At 51.5% G+C, this 21,621-nt stretch overlaps 1 protein-coding gene across 3 annotated transcripts in view; it reads left to right on the top strand.

Moving 5' to 3' along the window:
- The window catches only part of ASCC2 (activating signal cointegrator 1 complex subunit 2), a 39,080-nt gene that overhangs the window by 13,302 nt on the left and 4,157 nt on the right, over nucleotides 1–21,621 (top strand). For 2 of the 3 annotated variants that reach the window (XM_007461182.1, XM_007461181.1), the window contains 12 exons: nucleotides 2,941–3,008; nucleotides 3,920–4,030; nucleotides 5,345–5,457; nucleotides 9,318–9,392; nucleotides 9,841–9,948; nucleotides 10,199–10,267; nucleotides 10,493–10,567; nucleotides 11,802–11,982; nucleotides 13,265–13,479; nucleotides 14,486–14,605; nucleotides 16,414–16,419; nucleotides 21,596–21,621. The exon at nucleotides 21,596–21,621 is cut by the window's right edge and continues 80 nt beyond it. In XM_007461182.1, the coding sequence (XP_007461244.1) occupies nucleotides 2,941–3,008; nucleotides 3,920–4,030; nucleotides 5,345–5,457; nucleotides 9,318–9,392; nucleotides 9,841–9,948; nucleotides 10,199–10,267; nucleotides 10,493–10,567; nucleotides 11,802–11,982; nucleotides 13,265–13,479; nucleotides 14,486–14,605; nucleotides 16,414–16,419; nucleotides 21,596–21,621 (1,167 nt within the window). The remainder of the gene's footprint in view (nucleotides 1–2,940; nucleotides 3,009–3,919; nucleotides 4,031–5,344; nucleotides 5,458–9,317; nucleotides 9,393–9,840; nucleotides 9,949–10,198; nucleotides 10,268–10,492; nucleotides 10,568–11,801; nucleotides 11,983–13,264; nucleotides 13,480–14,485; nucleotides 14,606–16,413; nucleotides 16,420–21,595) is intronic. The other variant, XM_007461180.1, reaches the window with a different exon arrangement.

Here is a 21,621-nt window from a genome sequence, read left to right as displayed (position 1 = left end):
ATGGTTGTGGGGATTAAATATGAGGTGGTGCTCAGCACAGAGCCTGGCACGTTACAGGCACTTGGTAAGTGCGAGCTCCTACTGTGAGGAGGCTGTGGGAGCCTCTAGGAGCTTGGAGCAGGGCGGGGAGCCATCTGGCGACAAGGTTAATCTGGCAGCATGCAGGTGGGGAGGTGGTGACAGGAGCCCATGGAGGGGGCCAGGGCTTCAGCGTGGGTTTGAAGGTGAGAGCCTGCTTGGGCTGCTGGGGCAGAAAAGGACACATCTGGGAGTAAAGCGGGGCTTAGTGAGGTCAGCTGGAGGGAGGAGTCTTAACGAATCTGGAGAAAACGTGAGGTGGGGGAGCAGGTTGTAAGTAGAGGCAAGGGCAGCATTAGGTCCGTGGGCTGTAGACGGCTGTGAGGGTCCAGGCAGAGATGCTGTCTGGCTGCATTTTCAGACAAGCAAGGGTGGTGTGAGAGAGCTCTGCCTGTTGCCAGGGTTCCTAATCTTTTAGGTCACTGACTCCTTTGAGAATCAGATGAAAGCTTGTCTCCAGGAAAACATACCCCCTCATAGAGTATGAGCTGTTTTAGAATATTCTCATCCCTAGATTGAGAACCCTAAATTGGCTTATTAAGGAGAGCCCTTTCTTTGGCTCACAGAGGCTGGTTCACAGAAAAGAGGGCAGGATCAGGTATCAGGAGCCCCTTCATATTGTGTGTGTGTGTCTGTCTGTCTGGCTCTCCGTCTGCAGGCCCCTTCTCCATACCCTTCAACACGCACGCGCACACACACACACACACACACACACACACACACACTAGCTCTCTTTCCAACCCTTGAGCAGAAGACACGAGACACAGCAAGGGGCAGCCTCCACTTTCTCCACCACAGAAGCTCTTGAGCAAAGCAGATCAGCTGGAAGAGGGTTGACAAAGGAGACAAGCGGGGAGCAAGGGAACTGGCCAACTGTCCTTTGGGCAGAAGCCCAGTCCTTGCCCTGTCCCTGCCTCCTGCTTTTTTTTCAACCTTAAGGCTGGTGTTGTGAATCAGCAAGTGTAATTGTGAAAGCAGGGCCCTTCAGTTAGACTCTCTTGGAGCTGCTTTGCCAGAGCAGGAGTATATGAGGCCTTGGCCCTGTGGAGGACAGCACTGATCTCTTTGGCAACACCTTGCGTCCACCCTGGGTTTCTGAACTGCTTCAGTCTGAGAAGGGATATTTCAAGGGAGGCCATTCATGTCCCTTCTTTTTAAATTATTTCTTTAAGAGATCAAAAGTCAGATCTTCAATGTCATTGGAATCAGATAAAGGAGAAGAAGGAGACTCCAAAGACCTCAAGGGTAGATTGTGAAATGTGATCTATTTTGATGCTTATAAAATAGCCCTGTTACTCAGGCCTAAGCATGGGAAGGATTATGAAAGAGTGCCTTCCCCTGTTACCGGTGGTCCAGGAGTGATGAGGACCACTGTGTGGCCTGGGAATTATGGGAGGAGACCTGCTCCTGATGCCTGGGTCAGGAGACTCTGCCTGGAGAGGGTGACATCTGCCTTATGGTGGACTTAGCTCTGGGAGGTCACTGCAGGCAGAGGGAGGGGACAGGGCTCGTTGTGTGAGGTTGAGGATGGTGTGAGGGAAGAATGCAATTCGAGGGATGGGAAGAGGGTGGCCGGAGATGCCAGCAGAAGCCAGATCTTACAGGCCCTTTGTGCCGTGGTCAGGAGTTCAAACTTGCCCTTGATGATATTGCTAGGAGGGTTTTATGAGGAATAGCAGAGGTTGGTGGGGAGACAGCTCAGTCACTCCCTGCCTGTCAGGAGCAGGTGGGCACAGAAGGTCAGGGAGTACCTTCACAGGTTGAGGGGTCAAATGGGAGGTGCTGAGGAAGCTCCTGCTGGTAAAACTCAGCTTTCTGGAATCAAGGAATGAAGCGGCCTCCAGGAAGGTGTTTACAGAAAGTCCAGCCACCTAGTGACTCGCTTACTCACCCAGCCCCATCTGGCCTTTGATCTCATTCATTTTCAAATCCTCCAGGATAGGGTGAGGGCTGCAGGGTTATCATTAAGGCAACCGAGGACAGATCTGCCCAAAGACAGAGGACACCTAGAGGTCAGAGCACCCTGACAGTCAGCCAGCCTTAGGTCCTGGGATTGTAGTGGGATGAGGAACCCAGGGCTCTTCTGAAGGGCAGTGGCATTTTGCATCATGTCCCCCAGCTAGCTGTGATCCTCCTTCCCTCCCCGCTTCCCCCACCCATTTGGGCAGCCAGGACAATTGGTTTCTGTTCCAGTTACCTTATGCTCTAACCTCCACACTCACAGCAGCAGCACTTGGAGGATAGTGAACACTTGGAGAGGGGCTTCATTTTATAGGAATAAGTGCAAATGTGTGGTAAATCTATCTTCAGGTCCCTGGCAGGCCTCTCACCTTGGAGTAGGGATTAGTATGGCTAGCAGATTCAAAAGCAGAGGGTAAGAGAATTTCTAGAGAAATTTCTCCCTAGAATCTCCTCCCATTACTAGAGGCGTGGCCTGGCAAGACTCCTGGATTGTAGCACCCAGGTTTCTTGAGCAGAGTGATCCTGTCTCCTAATTTTCCTGGATGACTAGCTCCTATTTACAAAGCCAGTGTTGTCATACAAAGCACAGTGCCCAAGTGTGATCATTCCCTGGGGATGGTAGGGTGAGCTGGTTTGACCAGGGAGGGTCTTTTACGTAATTCGCTGGGCAGAGGTGCTTAAAAGGTTAACTTGTACTGAGCAAGGTCCCTCCCTCACCCTGGGGAAGTTTCTAGGCTGGGCCAAAGCTCTGTGCCAGCGGGGCCCGGGGCCAGGACTGCTTTAGTGCAGGCAGGCTTAGGAAAGGGGAGAAAGGTCACAGAACATGCTGGCAACCATTTGTACTGTGTCCTCTCCACCCCTAGTCTTTTCCCAATTCCTACCTTTTTCTTCTCTTTTCAGGAAACATCTTTCTCCAACAGCCAAGTTACTATAATGACCTGGATGAAACCATGCCCACCATCCTTCAGGTACTGACTGGCTCTCAGCCCTGCCCAGGGGAGGCAGAGCCTTTCTCCTACCTGCTGATGTTTCTCAACTTCCCTGGAAGAGTCTGGGAGAAATCCCCCCCCACCCGCCACCCCAGATACACCTCCAGACTGTCACTGTGTTGCACCCCTCACCTCGCTCCTTTGAATTCATCCTTTCCTCTCTTGAACAGGACTGAAATCTAAGGGCTGTCCAGCACTCATACAGAAAGAGCTTGGGGTGCATTTTGTGTTGTTTGTCAACAGCCATCTACCTCTAAGGATACCCCTGTACATTTCTCAAATCAGATGAAATAATGTTCATTATAGAAAATTTGGAAAATTTTAAAAAAAGAACAAAAAAACAGAAAGAGGGAGATTAATCTCCCTCTGTAATCCCACCAAGAGATAACCACTGTTCACAGTAATTCTTAGAATTTTACATGCTAGCATACTTAAAATATAGCACCATCAGTTAAATACTTACATGATTTTATGATGGGCTCTGTTTTCCCCTCACTGTTGATTTGTCTTTTATTTCAATATAGTTCCCATAAATTGCCATCTCCAGGGGATCCAAAAACATATGTTACTGATTGTAACTCTTAAATATTCATCACCATACACTTATCCAGTCTATCCAGGTAATATCCACAGGATTTACATACATTTTGTCATTTTAATCCTCACCACAATCCTTCAAGAAGGATGCCCCCATTATTCCACTTTGACACAGATTCCACTCTGACCCCGCTCTCTGAGAAGGTCACTGTCTCAGCTGGTGTCCCAGGAACGCTGGCATATATTCTAAAGATTCCAAGGCAGTTTTCGGATCACCAGTCCCTAGCTGCAGGATGGGGGTCCTAGCTGCTGGCTCGACGGGATGTGGGAGAGTCATCTCTTGTGTTTCACAGGTCTTCAGCAATATCCTCCAGCACTGTGGTTTGCAAGGGGACGGGGCCTGCACCACACCCCAGAAGCTTGAGGAGAGGGGCCGGCTGACCCCCAGCGACATGCCTCTCCTGGTGAGGTTGCCCTTCAGCCCAGCTTCTTTCTGGCCAGTAGAAGGCCCAGCAGCTTCTTCCCCTGCTCACAGCCCTCTACCCCAACCCCACCAGCAGCTCTTCCCATCACACAGGTTTAGAGCGTTTCAGCAGGCCTTCTCTTTTCACTGGGAGCTTCATTTATGGAGTAGCAGAGGGAACAGGATGGAGGTTTAGTCTTCACATAGTTCAGGTGGACAGGTTCCTGGGTGCGTTATTCATTGAGCCTTTCATCCACCGCGCCGATTTGTGTGGAGGAGCCCCTAGCACGTGCCAGGCCCCAGGCTGGGCCGTGAAGGTGAAGCAGTGAGCAGAAGCAGACATGGCGCCTGCTCTCATGGAACTCAGAATCTAATGGGGATGCCAGATGGGAGGTATATGTTTAAGAAGCCTGGACGTGTGTCTGGCCCTGTGTTAAGCACCAGAGTTAGAGGAGGAACGAAGCAGCTGTGAGCTGCCCTCCTGGAGCTTGCGATCTCATGGGAGAACAGGCCTTAAACAAGTGTTTCAGAAAAGGGCACACCGAGTGCTGTGGGAGCAGGGCATGTTACCCCTCTGAACCACAGAGAAGTCTCTACAGATAAGTCTCCTCATTTGTAAAATGGAGATCCCAGCCTGCTTGTTAGCGTCATCTTGAGAATCAGAGAAGCCTATGAGGACGCACTCCCTGTTCTGTACAGGCGCTTCAAACTCTAAGGAAAGTAGGGTGGGCTATTCTTGTCCTCACTGGGATGTACTTTCTGTGCGGGACCTCAGGCGCTGTCTTCAGATTCAGGGATGGGTTCTCCTTCAATTTCCAAGAGAGAATCGTATTAGCCCAGGGGACCTCCCTGGCGGTCCAGTGGTTAAGACTTTGCCTTCCAGTGCAGGGGGTGCGTGTTCGATCCCTGGTTGGGGAGCTAAGATCCCACATATGCCTTGCGGCCAAAAAACCAAAACAAAGCAGAAGCAATATTGTAACAAATTCAATAAAGACTTTTAAAATGGTACACATCAAAAATATATATATATATTTAATTTAAAAAAAGAGAGAGAGAATCGTATTAGCCCAGAGCTAGAAGTCACCCTAGAGATCCCCGGCTGTGCATCTGTTGGAACTACAGTAGCAAGACCCAAGGCTTGGGTTGAGCTCCCCAGATCGTACTTCTAGAGATGGACAAGCCAGTCTTTGCCCGGGACCTCCAGCGTTCACCTGCCTGTTGGGGACCCCCGGCTTTGTCAGCTTTGTCTCAGACCCTCTACAGAGCTGTCCCTGGGGGCGGAGGAGAATAATGCAGTGTTTTCCTTTGGCGACAGGAATTAAAGGACATCGTTCTCTACCTTTGTGATACCTGCACCACACTCTGGGCCTTTCTGGATATCTTCCCTTTGGCTTGCTCAACCTTCCAGAAACACGACTTCTGTTACAGGTACAGAGGTAGTTCTGGCTGTTGAAGTCGAGGTTGGAGTTCACATCTTCGTTCAGCAAGTATTTATTGGATGCTTAGGATGCACCAGGCCCTCTTCCAGCTCCTGCCTGTGTGGAGGCTGCATTTGAGAAGCACTGCTATGTGGGGCTAAGAACAGGGGAGGGGAGGAAGAAAAACACCAACCCAAGAGTCGGGCAGTTTCAATTCAGTCCCGTTTTGTTTCAGAGCCCCTGTCACAGGCAGGCACAGGGAGTGACAGATCATAAGGAGCGGGCTGAGGACTTCAGCCTCCAGCCCAGGGAAGAGCACACGTGAGGATGTGAGCAGATGTGCGCCCGTGTGGCGCCAGCAGTTGGGGCCGAATTATGAACACAGACGAGGGAGCAAAGTTCTATCTGGTGAAATAAGAGAAGGTTTCAGGGCGACCCTTAAATGAGGTCTTAAGAATGAACAGCAACCTTCCAGGCAGAGAAAGGTTTCCATGGCCGGAAGCGCATTCAGGCTGGCGGAGTGAAGCCTGCGGAGGCCCAGCATGTGTTCCGGGGAGAACAGGGGAGTGGAGCGTGACACGAGGGGCGGGTGTGGGCGTGGGGAGCAGGCGACAACCAGAGAGGGCTCCAGGGAAGTCAGACTTGGTTTGATGTGTGCTGGCAGGGAGTGGGGCCTTTATTGTGCAGGCAGGAGGGAGGCCCTGGAGGCTTTTATCCAAAGAACTCATAGAAGGATCCTGCTGTGATGAAGAAAGATACCAAGGGGGATACGGGGCGGGGAGGGAGACCCTCTTTGCCCACTTAGCACCGTGGGCATCTGTTCCGTGTGCAGTGAGAAGGGAGTGTGCGGGGGGTGGGCTGGTAACTGGCACACTGCCTGGCAATGGCAGAAGGTGGGGGTGGGCTGCCCTGTTCTCAGTGGCCTCTGGCTGTTCTTGCCAGGCGTCTCTCCCCACCGTTTGCAGGAGCTTCTGGGAGCTGCCCAGCTCCGTCCACCCAGCCCTCTGTTCATTCGGTCATTTGCTCACCCATTCAACAAAACATTTATCTAGCCCTGGCATGTGCCAGAGATGGCAGCTGGTGCCCTGAGCCCACCTGGATCTCCTTAGCTCGCAAAACTCAGACATGAAGATTGATCAGCCTCCCAGAGAACGTTAGAATAAAGCACTGATCCACACTTTCCCCAGAAGGGAGGGATTAGGATGGGACTCTTAAAAATGTTGTCACAGTTTTTAAAAGGTATCTTTTCTCATGGTAAATGTGACAAATGCTTGTAGGAACTTTGGGAAATCCCCAGAGGTAGGAAATGAAAATCACTATGAGAGATCATGCTGTTCTTAGACTTATTTTCACTCGCCATAAGCATTTTCCCATTTTGTGAAAGCATCTTCCCAAACATGGCGCAGATGGCTTTGGAAAGGGTCTTTGGAGATGGGAGGGTCATTTCTGGAAGAGCTGACTTTCCTGCGAGGTACCCCGTGGCGTGGCGGCAGGGGAGCAGCTCCACCCATCTCAAGATGAGGAGGAAGAAAAGAAAACACTCTTGACTGCGAGTGACCCTGCCTTTGGCAGGTGACACTGCCTCTGACCCACAAACAGCCTGGGGCTGGCTCAGCCTGTTCCAACTGTGCTGGAGGCCAGGAACACCCGCTGGAGCGCTGAGCGAAGCAGCCCCTCAGTCCCAGGGGGCTCTGGTCAAGGGACTACCTCCCCAAACAGCCCTCTAGCTAATCTCTCTCAGGACAACCTTCTCCGCCCTCCTCTCTTTCTGTCCTTTAATTCTGTGAACGAATAATACATTCACATGGTTCAAAACTCAAAAAGTATAAAACACACATTGAAAACCTCCCTCTTCCCCTTCCCCAGTTCTGTTCCTCACACACAAGCATCGTGTTAGTTTTTTTGTGGAATTTTCCAGAGATATGCATATAAATATGCACATATAAGCAAATATACACATTATAAATCTCCTGCCTTCTTTTTAATATTTAGTATACTGGCATATTATGAGGACTGTATGTACTGTTTGCATTTTACTTTTAAATTTAATGTACATCTGTGCATAAAGCACCTTCAGTCTTTGGTATGGCTGGGTAGAATTCCGTTGTGTGGGACACCAGCCCCCAGAGATTTAGGTTTTTTACAACTGTTTGCTATTACAAAAAAATTGCCGTAAAGAATAACTTCGTACACAGGTCATTATGTACCTCTTTACAAGTATATCTGAGAAATAAATTCCTAGAAGTAGAATTGTGGGAACAGATGGTATATGCATTTAAAATTTTCACAGATCTCACCAAATCACCCTCTATAGGGGTTGTTTCAGTTAACCCTCCCACCAGCAGTGTATCCTGGCAACGCCTGACTCTGCTTGAGCCAAACTACCCTCTCTGTCGTCTTCTGGGTGCCATGCTGTGGGCCTCGAAAGGCCTGCCTCTTTGGGCCTGCTTACCCTCTGCTACGCACAGCACTGCACTAGGAAAAAGTTGTCAGCAGCCAGCCGACTGACAGACAGATGGTTTACAGGGTGCCTGCTGCAGATTGAACACTGTCCTAGGCACGTCAGCTGCATTTCTGGCTTTGGGAAGCTTAAGATGTTCAGAGATAGAATTACACCCCAGAAGAGAGGTAGCTGCATTTTAAGTTGTAAAAACACGATCTTCTGAGTGCTGTGCATCTAGTTCCGGGGAGGAGTAATCACAGGGGTGAGCGTGATTAGGAAGTGTGTGGCTGGGATGAAGGGTTTCTGTTTTCGCTTTTGTTGAAATTTTTATTGGAGTATAGTTGATTTACAATGTTGTGTTAGTTTCAGGTGTACAACAAAGTGAATCAGTTATATATATATATATATATATGTATATATATATATATATATATCCTTTTTCAGATTCTTTTCCCATATATCAATAGGTTGCTACAGAATTTTTTTTTTTCAGAATTTTTTAAAAAATTATTTATTTATTTATTTTTGGCTGCATTGGGTCTTCGTTGATGCTTGCGGGCTTTCTCTAGTTGTGGCGAGTGGGGGCTACTCTTCGTTGGTGCATGGGCTTCTCACTGCAGTGGCTTCTCTTGTTGTGGAGCACAGGTTCTAGGTGCGCGGGCTTCAGTAGTTGTGGCTCGCGGGCTCTAGAGCACAGGCTCAGTAGTTGTGATGCACAGGCTTAGTTGCTCTGCGTCATGTGGGATCTTCCCAGACCAGGGATCGAACCCCTGTCCCCTGCATTGGCAGACAGATTCTTATCCACTGCGCCACCAGGGAAGCCCTGTTACAGAACACTGAGTAGAGCTCCCTGTGCTATACAGTAGGTTCTTATTAGTTATCTATTTTATATATAGTAGTGTATATATGTTAATCCCAATCTCCTAATTTAGAGGATAGAGAGTTTAAATCTGAGTTGAGAAGGGGTGGCTGTGAGGTTGCTGAGGTGAGAAGCAGGGTTGGCTATACTGTGCCAGGTATGGATGTACCAGAGAGGAGTTACACTTTGATGTCATAGGAGGTAGGGAGCTGCTGGCAGTTTTTGAGCAAGAAAAAAGTCACCTTGTATTTGTTCCTCAAACCCCATTGAGTCCTGGGTGGCCTTCTCATTGCTCTGTTAGAATGAGCCTATCTGGGCCTTGGTTTCCCATATGAATGGGGGAAGTAGCTCCAGGGCATTTCCCATGAGGCTCTTCCTAGGACCAGCCACTGTGGGACAATCTGGGGTGAATTTCAGGAAGAGCCAGGGTGGTCCCGGGAGAAAACTGTGGTGACAACTTGGGAGCAAGAAATAGGCCTTCCCACTCCCTTGAGTTTGCTTTGCTTTTTCTAATGAAGTGTGATATTTGTGAGCTAATCCAGCCTTTTACCCACATGTGCCACCACAGGCTAGCTTCCTTTTACGAAATAGCAATTCCCGAACTGGAGTCTGCAATTAAGAAGAGGAGGCTTGAAGATAGCAAGTGAGGCGGGGACAAAACTAAGAGTATTGTTGTGGGAGAGAGAAGCCCCAGCTCTGGGCCCTGCCCTCCGTGGGCCTTGGCATCCCCATCTCTAAGTCAAGGGGGTGGGTCCAAGGACCATGCGGATTTGGCTGGTGCCTCCCTACCTAATGGCCTCCCGGCCTCGGTATTGAAGCCTTTTCCCTTTAGCTGTTGCTCCAAGCTCTTATTGACCTGCTGGTTCCTGACCCCCTGTTTGAACTGAGAAGTGGCCCTGGAACCAGCCGGCCTCTCAGAGCCTGTAGCCTTTTGCCAACTGCTGTCAACAGCAAACTGTGAGGCTTTCCCAGCCGCTGGGGGCGGGGGCAGTGGTTGGGGGGCAAGGGGCACCTGCAAGTGCTGGAAAGAAGTTCCCTCGGTGCCTTTTTTGCCTCTCAAATCTACTTCTTTTTCTCTATGGCCTTCGAAGGCTGCTAGGTGACCTGTGGCAGAGGCTCTCCCATTCCAGGAAGAAGCTACTGGAGATTTTTCACATCCTCCTGAACCATATCTGCCTTCTCCCAGTCCTAGAAAGCAGGTAAACACTCAGGAGCGACTGCCCCACCCAGGTGGAAGAGCCCCCTCCCCAAGCCCAGCAGAGGCATTTCCCTCACTTCATCTTGTCCCTCCCCTGCTCCAGGTTGCTGAGCAAAGATGGGAAACTGAGAAAAATGCCTCTTTCCTCCAACTGGCTGGAGGCCTGGCAGAGGGGTGGGGTGAGCGGGCAAGGAAGGGAGCTGCAGATTGTCTGCATGGAATGAGCTCATCTTGCCTGTGTCCTGTTCCAGCTGTGACAACATTCAGGGCTTCATCGAAGAGTTCCTTCAGATCTTCAGCTCCTTGCTGCAGGAGAAGAGGTGAGCGTGTGGCTGAGTTGGGACGGGCCCGTGGCACTCCCACCAGCCCCAGGAGACATTACGTAATAGAGCCCCTGCCATGTGCTCACCACGGTCTAAGCTTCTGGCATTTGTGGTTGGGCAGCAGACACGGGGAGTGGCCCTCAGCAAAACAGCCCCTGTGGCTCCAGCCCTGTCTTCCCCGACACCCTCTCCCCACCACCCTCACTGCGCTCTCTCTGGCAGGTTCCTCCGGGACTATGATGCGCTCTTCCCCGTGGCCGATGACATCAGCCTGTTGCAGCAGGCCTCGTCAGCCTTGTATCCTTCCACTGCAGCCCCTGGGACGGGACTGACCTGACCGGGTCAGACCCACAGGAGTGGAGGGACATTTGGCCCCAGAACACGCGGCCAGCCTTCCCTAGACGCCCGTCGAGGCCCCAGCCCCAGTCTCTGGAGGAGATGACTGCTCTGATCCTTGGGGCAAATACAGCCCTACTTACCCTAGTCTTTGCTGAGCCTCTGGGCCTGTGTGACCAAGATGGACTCAGCCCTGCCCTTATGGACCTCACTGCAGGATGAGAGACGGATAATTAAATAGAGTGTCATATGGGAGAAATTCAGAGTCAGGGGAAACCAAGGGGGCCTTCAACCCAGTGGAGCTTGGGGTGGGGGTGTCACACGGAAGTGAAATCCAAGTTGAGAACAGCGCAAGGAAGAGGAGGTGGCCAAACCCTGAATTAAGTGTTCCCAGGGGACAGCGGACAGAGCAGGCCTGTCTGAGGAGCCCACAGATGTGTGCAGATTGCAGAGGGCTGAGGGGAAGAGGTCTAGCGGGAGGGGGTTTAGGCCATGGCAGATGAGCTGGGGCCGAGCAGACCTGCATGGCCCAGGGATGGCCCTCACTGAGAAGTTTGGGGTCAGCCCTGCAAGTGCTGGGGAGCCATGGAAGGGTGTGAAGCAGAGGGTGACATTGTCAGTTTCATACTTTGGCTGGTGGGGGGTTGGGTTAGAAGTAGAGTGAGGGGATCTAGGGCAACTCCCCAGCATCTGGCTTGGCAATACCCAGGGTAGTGGAGAGGGAGGAGGGGCAGGAACGAGCAGGCCCAAGGGCCATTTTGGTGACTGGGTAGGTTGCTCAGTCCTGTCTCAGGGACACCCTGTGGGCCCCCAGCCTTTGCAGAAAGCCCGCAACTGGTTCGACAGGAAGCCCAGTGGTAGTGTCCCCCCCAGGCCCTCCTCCTGGGGGTCAGTGCAGAGGAGGAGCTGCTGGATTGTCCAAATGCCATGTTCCAGGATGCTCTGCTGCCAGCCTCTGGCCCTGTCTTTACCCAGAGCTTCTTTCTGCTGAGTGGCAGGTACTGGGTTTTCAGGCTAGTGTGGCTGTGGTCTGCCTGGCCCGTTTCCTCCTGTAGCCCAGGTGCCCGTGATGCCCACTGGGTGCAGCCCAGACAGCCCCTGGCCGAAGCCGTACAGTCAGATGCTGGGGATAGATTGAGAAACAATGCTGCCTCAGAGCTGCCCTCCCGAGAGACTCCTTAACACGTCCTCACAGGGACGAGACTCGGACTGCCTACATCCTCCAGGCAGTTGAGAGTGCATGGGAAGGGATGGACCGAAGGAAAGCCACCAATGCCAAAGACCCACCGGTGGCTGAGAATCCTAACGGGGTCGTGGAGGCGGCGGAGGCGGTCAGCAGACCGTCATCGCTTCCCCAGAACTCGGAGGAAGAGGAGGTGTGTGACAAGAGCCGTGCTTCCCCTGCTCCCCAGCCCCTCCTGGCCCCATTGAGAGGTTTGGGCAGCGGGAAACCTCCCTTCTTTGTTCCTGCTCTCAGGGAAAAGGGTTTCTTTTGGAGTTGACAGTCTTGAGCTGCTGGTCAGCTCTGCCTTGCCTTTAGAGGGTTCTGAGCTGCGGGCATGCTAGGCGGGGTGTGAGGAAGGCAGGTCGCTTAGCTGTCAAAGCCTCAGTTTTCCCTCCATAAGATGAAGCAATGGAGCTTTTTCCATGTGAAATCCTTGTTGGCACTCCTCTAAACAGAGTGGAAACCTCTGATCTAGTGCTTTCACTCCAGGCTTTTACAGAACTCACCATCGCCAAGTCTGTGGCCGTATGATTGGCCACTGAGCCCAGGACTCTTCCCTGAATGTCAGGCACCATGATGTGGGGATTAACACCACACAGTCTCTGGGCTCAGGCAGCTCAGGGAAGTATCCTGGTTCTGTCATCCGCCCGCTGAATGGCCTCAGGCACGTCCCTCACATCAGCCTTGGTTTCTCGCCTGTAAGGTGGGGACTGCCACTGTCCCCACCCACCTCCATGTGGCTGTGGGATGATGCTCAGAGCTGCTGTGTGGAGTGAGTGCTCTGAGCCTGGCTGGCCCTCAATGCTCCATTGACAGATGGTGCTGCTCTTCCTGTTAGACCCCAGGCCCCGTGACTGCTGTCCCAGGATCTTGGAGAATGACAGCCCCTTGTGCCTCTCCACACAACCCCCCTTTTCCCCATTTGGCTTTTTTCAGACATGGAGGAGTTTTACTGTTGTTTTTTTGATTTGTAAATTTCCTTAAAAGCCTAAAAAATTAAGCCACTTTGAGCTGTCTATGCACTGAATCCCCCTCATCGAGGTGGAGATAATCAAAGGAGAGCATCTCCACATAGTCAGGTCTGGTGGTTGCTGTTCCGCTCTGACATCAGTCATCAACCTCAGAGCAGGAAAAGGACTTGATTCATAGAAGCCATGGCCGTTTATGGAGAGCCTAGTCCATGCCAGGCACAGTGCTCTGCATTTTTTGTGCAAAAGCACACTGCCCCAAGTCACACAGCCAGAAGTAGCTCAGCTGGTAAATCGTAGAGCCCCCTTTCACTTAAGTGACTTGGCTCAGGTCCCTCGGCCAGGAGGGGCAGGGCTGGGACTCAAACCAGGTCCCCTGACTCGAGACCAGCACTGTTGGGGGCCGGTTGCCCTGTCACTAGCCCAACCTAGCCTTCCCCTACTTCACTCTGGCTCTTCCCACAGTGCCTGGGGGCAGCGGCTGGTCCAGGCCCCGCGGTGTGTGGTGTGGAGCTGGACTCACTCATCTCTCAAGTGAAGGACCTGCTACCAGACCTTGGCGAGGGCTTCATCCTGGCCTGCCTGGAGCACTACAGCTATGACCCGGAGCAGGTGATCAACAACATCCTGGAGGGGCGGCTGGCCCCTGCCCTCAGCCAGCTGGACCGCGGCCTAGACAGGTGGGAGAGATGGGTGGGAGGAGGCTCACGGCGTCCAGCCTGCCCCGGGGCCCTTGTCAGGGGCCCTTCTTAGTTCCTCTGCCTCCCACGCCTCCTTCCCACGTGTCCCGGGGCTCAGCTTGCTTGCTCTTCCCCACAGCAGAGTTTCCCAACCGTGGAAGCTAATGTCCTCTTGAGGAAACAGAAACCTCAGGCCCAGGAGGTCCTCACATGCCCCCTGCAGGGCAGAGCAGGCACCGCTGGACTGCCCTGCTCCACCTCGTAGGAAGACCCATTAGAGCCACAGGGATGTGACCAAGGGGTCGAGAGCATTCAGAGCTCTGATGTTGCTGGCCTGCCCTGTCATTGCCCCCTTCCCAGTAGATTCCTGAGGTAGGACAGCCAAAGCTTCTCCCTTCCTTCACAACCCCCCTTTTTTTTTTTTTTGGCTGCACTGCGCACCTTGTGGGATTTTAGTTCCCGACCAGGGATCAAACCTGGGCCCTTGGCAGTGAGAGCACAGAGTCCTAACCACTGGACTGCCAGGGAATTCCCCCATACCCACCTTTCCTGAGTTGGGCCCACTGCTTCCCTGAAGGCCCCGGGAGGCAGAAGGAATGAGTGCAGGAATGGGTGTTTCTTCCATGAATAAATGTTGTTTATTGAATGAATGAATGAAGTTAGCTCTGCCTTTGGACAAGCTCCTCAGCCTCCGTGTGTCCATTTTACAGGTGAGGGCACTTGAAGCAAAAAGAGCTTGAGTGACCTCTGACTACCTCGTGGGGCTGTCGTGAGCAAAACCTGTGTGAATGGCATGCAGGACCAAGGGACACTTTGTATGAGGGGTGGCTGCCTACCCAGGCAGGGGCAGGATTGGACAGGATTGGGCAGGTTTTTAGGCTGTGTCCCAGGTGTGGCTGTTGAAGGGGGGTGGAGTCTCTGACAGATAGGACATGATGGGGGAGTGGGTGCAGGTAGGCATCCACTAGCAAGGACCCCTGAAATGGATTTCTGTGCTGCCCCCCAGACAGGTGAAGCCAGACCTGACTCCCCTGCTGGCGTCTCGTCACAACATCTTCCAGAATGATGAGTTTGACGTGTTCAGCAGTGACTCAGTGGACCTGAGCCGGGTACACAAGGGCAGGAGGTGAGTGTGGTGGACCGTGGGGTTCCAGGGACCCCAACTCTGCAAGTGCAGAGAGAAAGCGAGAAACTCAGAGCCCCCATCTTGATAGAATTGGTCATGGAGCTTCAGCTCGGGGCTCCCCCCATACCTGGCACCCATGTGCTCCCAGCAGCCGAGCTCAGGGTCTCTAATGATCCCGCTTTAGGCTCCAACTCTGCACACAGAGTTAGTGAGTCCTCCTTGTTGACAGCAAAAGGCCAGCGGGACCAAAACCAGCCCCTCTTCCCTTCTTTCATCTTTGGAGGTGTCCACCACTGAATCCCTGGGTGGGAGAGCTGGGCAGTGCTTCCCAGCAGCTGCTCCTTGACTTGAATTTTTCCATCTGATGACAAAATGAGCAAATGAAGGACCTGTCCTGAGTGAGCTTTTCAGAAGTGAATGTATTCCATTTTAAGGCCTTTCCACTTATGTTTGGTCTATGTCCTTCCTTTTTTGGCATTGAAATGTCCATTCATGATTTATTCATTTATTCAACAAATATTTGTCTGGTGCTTCTAGGCCCTGGATTTATTAGGTGCTGGGGATGTGGTGGGGAGTGAAACAGGCAGGGCCCCTGCCCACGTGGAGTTTGCACTAATCAGCTTGGCAAACAAGCAACCTGAAATTGCAGATGAAAAAGATTCTCCAAGGTGGAGGTGCGCAGAGTTCCAAGCCTCTAGTCGGGGCTTCAGTCCAGGCAGAAAGGCTCCTTGGAGAAAATGATGTGGGAATGACTGTGGAAGGACGAGGAAGGGTCAGTTGTGCAAAGGGGGCAGGAGAAGCTTTCCAAGCAGAGTGAACAGCAGGGGTGGTGGCCCCGAGGATGTGGGAGCATGGTGAGGGTCGCCTGAGCCGGTACATTATATGTTTTGGAAAGATCACCTGGCTTTGGAATGGAGACCCCTTGGAGGGGCTGAGAGTCAGCAGCCACATGGCATGATGGAGAATGGCGGGATCAGACACCGTCAGCCCTGCACTAGACCCCCAGCGTTCTCCTGCATGGGGCTGCTTCACAGAATCCAGAAATCTAGGAACTGCTGGATGAGTCCAGCCCGCCTTCTCCCCCAACACATAGATGGAGGTGGTGAGGGTCAGAGAGGGGAGAGGACCTGCCCCGTTCTTGGGATAGGAGCCTCAGTGCCAGAAGCTCAAGCTGTTCCCCATTCCCGGGGCTGTCCAACGCTAGAAGCGTGGCTGACTGCTGGCCTGGGTACCTGGCACAGGGCAACTATAAAGCCATCTGGCTGGCTGGACAGGAAGCATTTGCAAACTGCTTAGTCACACACGTTGCAACATCCCCAGATCCCAGGCTGGCGATGTTCTCCTGTATCAGTGGCCACTGTTCCAGGCCAGAATGACCCTGGCATGGGGAGAGGGGCAGACGAGGAGGGCTGTACCCCTGCTTGAAGGAGCTCCCGGCTGCCTGGCAGAGAGAGCAGGTAGCAAATGTTTACTGAACTCGTTGTGCCGGGTAGCCCGGGCGGAGTCTCTGTTCATGTGTTCATTATTTATTTATTCATACAGAAAATATTTATTAAGTGATTCACTATCTCCAGATCCTGTGCTAGAGACACCAGGAGACAAGGTGAGCAAGGTGCCCAGGCCTCATCCTCAAAGGGCACAGAGACCGTGGGAAAGACTTAGGACATTAAACAAGCCGTGACAGAGTGGAGAGGTGCCAGGATGGGGCACGGAGGGACCTCAGTGGGGACCCCTGTCCTGATGCGGGCAGGGTAGTGGGGCTTAGGGCCTTGGCCCTGCCTTCACGGAGCATGTGAGAAATTAAGTAGCACAAGGCAGATCACCCTTGAGTTAAAATGTGTGTGTGTCATTAAACCATATACGATATACTCAGTGTCTCAAGTAATAAGGAAATCTGTCCCCTTGCGTGACAGGCAGTCACAGGGTAGGGAAGTCTAGGCTTGGTTGACTTGTGGTGCAGCCACATCATCAAGGGTGCATCTTGCTCCCTCAGGGCCACTGGATAACTGCACCTGTTTCAGCTGTGACGTCCAGAAATGACACAGCCAAGAGGAAGTCTGGACCAGGTCTTTCTGCATCTCTCTTAGAGGCCAGGAGACCTTTCCCAGAACTCCCCAGATTCCCCTCACATCTCACTGAGGACCTGGGTCACGGGGCTAAGGTCCAGGGCTCCCGGAAAAGGGGGAAGGGGGAGGACCTGAGCAAAATGAGGGTCTGATAGGAGTGGGGGTGAGGTAAAGGGGGGTTGTTGGGTAGACGCCAAGCACGTGTGCCACAGGTGTATAGTAGCTAAGGAAGGAGGCGGTGTGTGTAAGGTGGGGTCCCCTAACTCCTTTGGACTGGACAGTGGTGCCCTGGAAGATAATAAGTGTTCTCTCTCAAATTAGTTCTATTGCCAAAAATGTCTGTGCACCCTGTGTGCCTCCTGGAGAGTCACAGGGCACATCTGTATATTAAAGGCTCTGACAAGGCCTGTAGTGAAAGAAATAGGATTCCCTTTGCTGAGCTCAGCAGGTGCCAGGTCCACTTCTGCTCATTGTCTGATTTCATGCTCACATCATCCCTGGGTGGCAGAACTAAGTCTTGGCAAGGATAAGGGGCCAGCCTGTCATCACACCACACAGGAAGTAGCCAAGCAGACTTGAGTCAGGAGGCCTGTGTTATGGCCCTGGCTCTGTTGGTAGAAGATGTGTGACCTTGGGAAGGTTACATTGCCTCTCTGGATCCCCTGATTCCTCACCTGGAAAGGGGGGGCTTTATTGCCTCTGCAGGCCCTTTAGAGGTTCAAAAGTGGGTGTCACCCCACTAAGGGCCAGTTTGAGTTGGGCCTTGAAGGATAGGCTAGAGGAAACAAGGAGGAAAAAGGTGGCATGTTTCAGGAGAGCCCGCATGTTCCCTGGGCTTGTAGGAGGCCAAGGAAGCAACTTGCTCCAAATACGGTCTCCGAAGCTACTGCTGCTTGACTGATGTTCTGGCTCTCAGATGGATCCTTTTTTTTAAACATATTTATTGGAATATAATTGCTTTACAATGTTGTGTTAGTTGCTGCTGTATAACAAAGTGAATCAGCTCTATGTATACATATATCCCCATATCCCCACGCTCTTGCATCTCCCTCCCACCCTCCCTATCCCACCCCTCTAGGTGGTCACAAAGCACTGAGCTGATCTCCCCATGTGATACAGCTGCTTCCCACTAGCTATCTGTGTTACATTCAGTAGTGTATAGATGTCAGTGCTACTCTCTCACTTCGTCCCAGCTTACCCTTCCCCCTCCCCGTGTCCTCAAGTCCATTCTCTACATCTGCATCTTTATTCCTGTCCTGCCCCTAGGTTCATCAGAACCATTTGTTTTTTTTAGATTCCATGTACATGTGTTAGCATACAGTTATTTGTTTTTCTCTTTCTGACTTACTTCACTCTGTGTGACAGACTCCAGGTCCATCCATCTCACTACAGATAACTCACTTTCATTTCTTTTTATGGCTGAGTAATATTCCATTGTATATATGTGCCACATCTTCTTTACCCATTCATCTGTCGATGGACACTTTGGTTGCTTCCATGTCCTGGCTATTGTAAATAGAGCTGCAATGAATATTGTGGTACATGACTCTTTTTGAATTATGGTTTTCTCAGGGTATATGCCTAGTAGGGGGGTTGCTGGGTCGTATGGTAGTTCTATTTTTAGGTTTTGTTTTGTTTTGTTTTTTGCGGTATGTGGGCCTCTCACTGCTGTGGCCTCTCCCGTCACAGAGCACAGGCTCTGGATGTGCAGGTTCAGCGGCCATGGCTCACGGGCCCAGCCGCTCCACGGCATGTGGGATCCTCCCGGACTGGGGCACGAACCCGCATCCCCTGCATCGGCAGGTGGACTCTCAACCACTGTGCCACCAGGGAAGCCCTATTTTTAGTTTTTTAAGGAACCTCCATACTGTTCTCCATAGTGGCTGTATCAATTTACATTCCCACCAACAATGCAAGAGGGTTCCCTTTTCTCCACACCCTCTCCAGCATTTATTGTTTGTAGATTTTTTGATGATGGCCATTCTGACTGGTGTGAGAATTTTTTGATTTGCATTTCTCTAATGATTAGTGTTGTTGAGCATCCTTTCATGTGTTTGTTGGCAATCTGTGTATCTTCTTTGGAGAAATGTCTGTTTAGATCTTCTGCCCATTTTTGGATTGGGTTGTTTGTTTTTTTTTGATATTGAGCTGCATGAGTAGCTTGTATATTTTGGAGATTAATCCTATGTCAATTGCTTCATTTGCAAATATTTTCTCCCATTCTGAGGGTTGTCTTTTCGTCTGGTTTATGGTTTCCTTTGCTGTGCAAAAGCTCTTAAGTTTCATTAGGTCCCATTTATTTATTTTTGTTTTTATTTCCATTTCTCTAGGAGGTGGGTCAAAAAGTATCTTGCTGTGATTTATGTCAAAGAGTGTTCTTCCAGTGTTTTCCTCTAACAGTTTTATAGTGTCTGGCTTTACATTTAGGTCTTTAATCCATTTTGAGTTTATTTTTGTGTATGGTGTTAGGAAGTGTTCTAATTTCATTATTTTACATGCAGCTGTCCAGTTTTCCCAGCACCACTTATTGAAGAGGCTGTCTTTTCTCCATTGTATATTCTTGCTTCCTTTATCAAAGATAAGGTGACTGTATGTGCGTGGGTTTATCTCTGGCCTTTCTGTCCTGTTCCATTGATCTATATTTCTGTTTTGGTGCCAGTACCATACTATCTTGATTACTGTAGCTTTGTAGTATAGTCTGAAGTCAGGAAGCCTGATTCCTCTAGCTCCGTTTTTCTTTCTCAAGTTTACTTTGGCTATTCGGGGTCAGATGGATCTTTTCCTGGCTGGTTTTGCCCCTGATTTTCGTTTCCTTCTCTGGCTCCAAATGAGGTCATGGGGCCAAAGCCACACCTTCTTGGATGGGGTACCCAGGGCACCAGCCTCCTCTGTCCTTACCTGTGTCCTCTCCTAGGACCCAGCTGGGGCAGGTGCAGTTTGCCAGGCTTCTCTGTGGTCCTGCTGGGAGCAACATAACCAGAGGGCGCACCGTGTGAAAGAACCTCCCTGCTGCCGGGACTGGAGGCCAAGTAGACCAGGAGCTGTGAGATGTGGCAGAGAGAACAGTGACAGCTCTCATCCATCCTTGGTCCCCTGGCCCAGCTCAGGGCCTGGCGCCTAGCAGGCCCTCAGGAAACATGTGTTGATTGAATGGGTGTGCTTCTGCCAGTGGCACCAACCACCTGGACATGCTTGGCCCCTTTCATTTCCTCTCTGCCTCTTTTCTCTCCAGCCCTCAATGTGGCAAAGAGAGCCAGGTAAGGGCCGAGGCCACAGTCACACGCCCCCTCTCCTGGCATGAGCTGAAAGATTCCTGTGGACCAAGATTTTTCCCTGGTCCAGACAAACGTCTCTGCACCATAGAGCCTCCACTACCCCTTCTCCAGCGCCCCCGCTAGGCCCCCTGCACCCCAGTTCATTTCTCCTTTCCTTGTGTTTCCAGGACATGCTTGCCTTCATCTAGCACACTTCTGCTCTTTGCCACGAGACTGAGCTCCTTAAGGGCAAATCCAGATCTTACTCTTTTCTGAATCTCTCCCTAACCCAGCTTTAGCACCCTGCCCAGCATATAGTAGGCCCTTTATAAAAACTGTTGAAGGAAGCAAATCCTAACCTGCCATGCTGGGGGCTGCAGTCCTGACCTGCACCAGGCTCCCAGGCCAGACACAGCCCGCCAGACTCAGGCGCCTGCCCCTCCCTGCACCAAAAGCCAGTTAATAGAAGATTTTTTTGAATGCTACGGACTTTGTGTCTCTTCTTTTTTTTCCCCTTACCCTTGATACATTCCAGAGGCCCGATTTCACAGCTAAGCTGGATTTTCTTTCCTGGCATCTCATATTGATTTCCCCTGCAGGGCTAGAAACTACATTCCACAGGCCTATGTGTCTGACAAACCAGGTTTTTCTACAGATTTGCAAAACCCGGAGTCAAGAGGCCTGAGTCCCCACTATGGCTGTGCTACAGCTCACTGTGTTCCCAAACACGTCTCTCCCCTTCCTTCCCCTGCACCCGACTTTCCTCCCCTGTGATATGACAGGAATTAAACTTTCAGACTTTTTCTTGCCATGCAATCTGACATGGAAGATTGAACTGCAGGACGGATGAGACCCTGTGCTAAAGCAGGGGTGAAAGTGAGAGACCGGGACCCCTCCTCGCCCCTCACACCCTGAGGCCGCCTAGGGCTCCCCTGAGCTCACTAAGAAAGTGACATGTGGCCTTGCTCTTTCTTCAGTTTGTGTTTGTTTTAAAAGATTTGGATAACCCCAGGCCCTTGGAGTAACCAGGCATTTGGCAGGGGGCTTACTAGCCCTCTCTCTCTGCATTTACGTGCATAGATAGGTATGTGCCCACAGGAGGAGATAGTTGTTCTGGTTTGCTTTCTGCTTTTTATACAGATGGGATTATACTGTGCGTTTTTCTCTGCTTGCTTTTTTCCTGGAGAATGTCTTAGATTTCTTTCTCCATCAGCACAAATAGATGACCGTCATTCTTGAGAGCTGCCGCCCAGCATTCTGTGGCACAGGGGAGCACAGGTCCTTTGGCCGTTTCACCTGTGATGGACATGAGTTGCTCTCCGTTTTTCACTGTTAAAAACGATGCTGAAAAGAAAATCCCCAATCAGACCTCTGTGCGCACATGGCCAGTGTTGCTCCAGGGTGGACGCATTGAAAGGGAGTCTCCCAGCTGAAGGTGGGGGGCATTTTTTCCACTTTAACAGCTGCTCCTGGGGTGCCCTCTAGAGTGGCTGGACCCAGTCACATGGGCACCAGCAGCAGTGAGCCCCACGCCCCCACTGGTGCTTGATCTTGGTTTGTGGCGGCCTGAGGCGGGGAGAAGTAAGCCATGGAAGCTACAGCCCCTTCCCATGCCTTCAAAGCCTAATGGTTTTCCTTTGTGTCTCCTTGCTGTTCCCTCTCGGCGCCAGGAAGGAGGAGAGCGCGCGGAGCCTGC

The sequence above is a fragment of the Lipotes vexillifer genome, unplaced genomic scaffold (genome assembly GCF_000442215.2).
Source record: "Lipotes vexillifer unplaced genomic scaffold, Lipotes_vexillifer_v1.1 scaffold691, whole genome shotgun sequence".
NCBI classification, from domain to species: Eukaryota; Metazoa; Chordata; class Mammalia; order Artiodactyla; family Lipotidae; genus Lipotes; species Lipotes vexillifer.
Note: the sequence above shows the minus strand (reverse complement) of the source record. Positions and strands in the feature narration are given on the sequence as shown.